The sequence below is a fragment of the Elephantulus edwardii genome, unplaced genomic scaffold, assembly GCF_000299155.1.
Source record: "Elephantulus edwardii isolate Elephantulus edwardi_28Jun2011 unplaced genomic scaffold, EleEdw1.0 scaffold00012, whole genome shotgun sequence".
Taxonomy (NCBI): Eukaryota; Metazoa; Chordata; class Mammalia; order Macroscelidea; family Macroscelididae; genus Elephantulus; species Elephantulus edwardii.
This window is the reverse complement of record NW_006399762.1, coordinates 24,763,535-24,768,763: the sequence shown is the minus strand read 5'-3', so window position 1 is coordinate 24,768,763 and position 5,229 is coordinate 24,763,535. Positions and strand designations below refer to the sequence as shown.

General features: G+C 35.2%; 1 protein-coding gene across 1 annotated transcript in view; it reads right to left on the bottom strand.

The window, feature by feature from the left end:
* COL25A1 (collagen, type XXV, alpha 1) overlaps positions 1-5,229 on the bottom strand; it is a 701,437-nt gene that overhangs the window by 292,935 nt on the left and 403,273 nt on the right. Inside the window, exon 5 of the mRNA XM_006881095.1 lies at positions 702-719. Within this exon, the coding sequence (XP_006881157.1) occupies positions 702-719 (18 nt within the window). The remainder of the gene's footprint in view (positions 1-701; positions 720-5,229) is intronic.

Genomic DNA, 5,229 nt, shown 5'->3' with positions numbered 1-5,229 from the left:
AATAAAAATCCTAAATCATTAATAACTTTATTTTGTTCTCTTTAGCTTCCTTCAAACTAACCAGTACTGATTTAGGATTTCTCTTTCTTAATTTTTCCCCAATTCTTCAATTCTAACAACTCACGGTGCTTTCATCTTTAAACACATTCTTCCCTCTCCTTCTCAAATTTGCTTTTTTTCATTCCATTTGACTGAACACTCAAGAGATCTTCTGCTGATGGAATTTATGTTTAATTATAAGTCATACTTTAGTAGTTGGTTTATAATGAAAATGTAGAACAATTGTAATATACACCTATAATCAATCAAAATTAGCTCGCAAGACTATGCTCATAATAATCAGAGTCTGCATGGATTTACAACTCTATCAGGACATGATTAATCAGTCCCTAATGCAAACCAGCTCATACTGACACTAGTGACGTCGTTCTATCTTATATTAAAGTTTTGTGGCCCTGTTTCAGATCAGTTAAGAGTTTTTACTTTATATGATAGTGCATTGTTAAATTTACCATCTGGCCAAACAGCTGATGCGGCTCATACAACCCTGAAGAGGCCCCAATGCTTTATCCTTGAATATTTGGTTTACTGCATGGTGTCATCATTCCCAGTTTACAGACTTTTTTATGAGAAATGCAGAAAAACCCACCAATTGGAGTATCTTGTGTTGAAATTAATTTCTTAGAAAAGAGTTCACTTACCTGAGGGCCAGGCTGTCCCTAAAATTGAAATGAAAAAAAAAAAAGGAAAAGAAAATAGTTACATTTTATGTAAAATTTTCACTACTCAACTTTCTGAAAATCTTTACAAAATATTTCTGAAGATGACATTATTTAACTATTTGACAAATTTCAGTTTGTGGTTTTGTGTTTTGGTTTTTTTTTTTAAATACTATCACTATCACCAAAAAAGAAAACTAAGGACCAATATCTCTCAAACATAGATGCAAAAGTCCTGAACAAAATCCTGGCCAATAGAATCCAGCAATCGTGTGTTAGAAAAATACTTCATCATGACCAAGTATGATTCATAACAAGTATGAAAAGATGGTTCAACATAAGAAAAACAATCAATGTAATTCACTACAATAACAAAGCAAACAAAGAACAAGAACCACATCATCATAGCAATTAATGCAGAGAAAGCCTCTGACAACATCTAATTCTCTTTCCTGATTAAAGTACTCAACAGGATAGGAACTGAGAGAAACTTGCTCTACATTGTGGAAAGTAAATACTCTAAATCAAGAGCCAACATCATTCTCAATGGAGAAAAACTAAACACGTTTCCTTGAGAATACGAACCAGACAAGGGTGCCCACATGCACCACTCTAATTCAATATTATATTGTAAGCATTTACTAGGGTAATATGACAAGAGAAGGAAATAAAAGGCAGTCAGATCAGCAAAGAAGTGGTAAACTCTCACTACAGATAGACAACATGACAGTATACAAAGAAAACCCAAAGGATTCAACAAAAAAGCTGTTAGACAAAACAACAATAACAAAAAAAAAAATAAAAAAACCCAAACCCAAAAAAACCCCTAAAACTGAACACAAGCCACAAAAAAGACAATCAAGCAAAACCAAACAAAAACACTGTTAGACCTAGTAGACCAATTCAGTAAAGTGCCAGGATATAAGATCAATATACAAAAATCAATGGGCTTCAACTACAGTGTCAAAGAAAACTCAGAGAAGGAAACTGAGAAAGCAATATCGTTTACAATAGCCAACCACAGAATGAGATAAACCTAAAGGGAGGGAGACACAAAAGATCTTTATGAAGAAATCTACAAAACATAGTTGTGGGAAACAATAAGAAACCTAACTAAAAGGAAGAATGTACCTTGTTCATGGATATGAAGACTCAAATTAGTGAAAAATGACAACCCTACCATAACCAATCTACATGTTCAATTCGATCTCAATACCACAGCAATTAATTTTTTAAATAGATAGGAAAGACAATAGACAAGTTTATTTGGGAAGGAATGAGACCCCAAATAAGCAAAGTACTTTTGAAAATAAAAAAAAAAAAGGAAGAAAGTGGGAGGCATAGCACTCAAAAACTACTACACAGCTGTAATAATAAAAACAGCATGGTACTGGTACAATAACAGACACAGATCAATAGAAGAGAATTGGGAACCCCAAAATTAACCAATCTATCTATGTTCAACCAGTATTTGACAAGGTAATAAAACTCATCAAATAGGCAAATGACAACCTCTTCAACTAATTATACTGGAAAAACTGAACTTCTACCTGCAGAAAGCTAAAACAAGATCCACATATCACAGAATATACAAAAATAAACTCAAGGTGGATCAGAGGCCTAGGGATAAAATCTCAACAATTAAGATCATAAAAAACAAAATGTGACAAAACTTAAAAGGCCTAGCCTATGGTAGGCTGGCAAAAACAGTCAGAAATGCACAACCAGGGAAGGATAACATTGATGAATGGGATTTCCTACAGATTAAGTGTCTTTGTACATCAAAACCTTTTTCTAATATGGAAAAAAGAAAATGAAATGATTGGGGAAACGTATTTGGCGATGACATCTCAAGGGTCTCATAATGAAAATTTACAGAGATTGAGATTAACAGCTTCAGCTTGCTTGGCTCCACAATCAATACTCTTGATACCAGCAGCCAGGAAATCAAAGACTAGTTGTAATGGCAAAATATGCTATCAGGGACCTCTCCAGGGTACTGACGAGCAGCAATGTCCATGTGGAGACTAAGGTGTGCCTGTCTTGGCCGTGGTCTTGACAAGTACTTGTTATGCATCAGAAAACTGGACAATTACAAGGGGTGATAGAAAAAGAATTGATACCTTTGAGTTGTGGTGCTGCAGAAGAATATTGAATACACCATGGATTGCTAGGAGATCAAACAGGTTCATCTTGGGAAAAGTGAAACAAGGTTGCTTCTTGGAAGCAAGGAATGTGAAGCTCCATCTGACATACTTTGAGCATGTTGCAAGGAGGGACTAGTCCTTGGAGAGGAACAACATGCTTGGGATGGTGAAGGGCCAGTGAAGGAGAGGAAGACCCTCAATGAGATGGATTGTCTCAGTGGCTAGAGTAATGAGGATAGGTATATCAAAGATGATGAGGTTGGCTCACGGTAGATCAGGGTTCAGAGCTGTGGGACAAAGTGTCACTATGAGTCATTAGGGACTTAATGGCATATAACAACAACAACAACAACAGGGCTTCCACAAGAAAAAGACTAATAACCCAATTACAAATGGTCAAAAGATATGGAAAGACTTTTCACTAAGGAAGACATGCAGATGGCCAACAGACACATGAAGAAATGCCCAAAATCATTGGCAATAAAAGATACGAATCAAAACTATAATGAGGTATCATCTTACTGGAGTAGCAGTCCAAAGTTTAACAGGACTGCTTTTCCAACAATAAATGTTGGAAAGGATGTGGAGAAATTTTAACTCATAATCTGTTGGTGGGATTATAAAATGGTACAATCACTCTGGAAGGCAGTTTGGTCTGTCTTTAAGAAGTTGATTATGCATATTCCATAGGACTCAGCTATACCACTGATAGGAATATACCCCAAGAAAAAGCGAACTGAGATACAAATGGAGATTTGTACACAGATGTTCAGAGAAGAATTCTTAACGATAGCAAAAACACAGAAACAGGCCAAATGCCCATCAACAAACGATTAGACTGAGCAACTGTGATACATTCACACAAAAGAAGCAACTCAGAAGCAATAATTTTATAAAATATTGTATATATAACATGGGAGATTTTAGAGTGCATTATGTGGCATGAACTAACTCAAGCACATAAAAACAAATACTGTATAAGACCACTATTGTAAAACCAGAAGGGGAGCCAGTGATATGTGTACGGATATGCAATGATGCAAGGGGAGGGGGCAGAAGGGCTGGAAGTGGGGAAGGCAGGAATCATGGGGTCAAAGAGTTTGGTGAGTAGAAGTAAGAAGAAAAAAATGCCACCAGAACACAATGTATGAATGAATGAATGAAACACAATTTTAAAAAGATATATTGTCACATCTCATTATTTTTACTCTCTACTGTTTAAAATTCTGATATTATGATCTTTTATATGTCCAAAATGATTTCAGAATTTTAATCAGCTCCAGAAACTAACAGTAGAAAGCAAAGGGAACATTTTGTGAAAGGAATATTTAGAGGAGACTCCTCTATCACAGACTATAACTATATACTGCAAACTCAAAGATACAAAATTAAGGAGGGTGTAAGACAGATATTCCGTTTCAGAACTGAATCTTTGAATTTGTTTCAGTAGTATTTTAAGATAATTAAAAATTTAAAAATTCTTCCACTCTGCCCAATTCAACTCAAAGGCATTAAAAAGATATAAGAAATGTTTGACTTAATTAAGTGCATCATCATTTATAATTTAGTAAATAGATTATGTACCTTCTGGCCAGTCTTATCCATTATTAATGCCACTTTTCTGGCCTAAGCTGATAAAAGTTTCAAAGAAGCATAACTGTAAGAGCTTTGGGGTGAAAAATAATCTTCTGTGAATCAAAGTATTGATTATGTATCACCTTCTTAAAATTTCCAGTACGGTTTTTTTGTCAGATGAGATTAAAGAAAATATTTGCACCAAGTTATGGAAACTTAGAAAGGAATAATGTATAGTAGATGTAGGTTACTTAATACCACACAGACAAGTTAGAGCTAATACAATGAGAGAAGTCCCAGGGATGTTCTCCAGAAGTATGGGGTTTCTCTAATTTGCTGGAGGCAAAGGAGATGATTCTCAAGAGATTTGACTGAAAATGTGGTTGGTTAGCTTTTATCAAAAAGAATCCCTGTTAGCACCACGGTTAGCCTAGCAGCCAATGTGCAAGAGAAAAGAGGCAGCAGTTTTCCTTCATAAAGAGTTACAGTCTTAGAAACCTTGTGGGCAGTTCTACTCTACATCGTATATGGTTCTTATGAGTCAGAATCAACTTAATGGGAATAGGATTGTTGCTCTACAAATGTTATATTTTCCTGTGCAATGCTTAAAGTAGACATTTCTGCAATTCCACTGAGCAAATAATTTAAACAAAATGTATGCAGGAACTTATTTATAAGCTATTATGGGAATCCCAGAACATTTGATTGTGCTAATGTGAAATCTATACTTGGACCAAGAGGCAGTCGTCAGAACAGAGCAAGGAGACACTACATGGTTCAAAATCAAG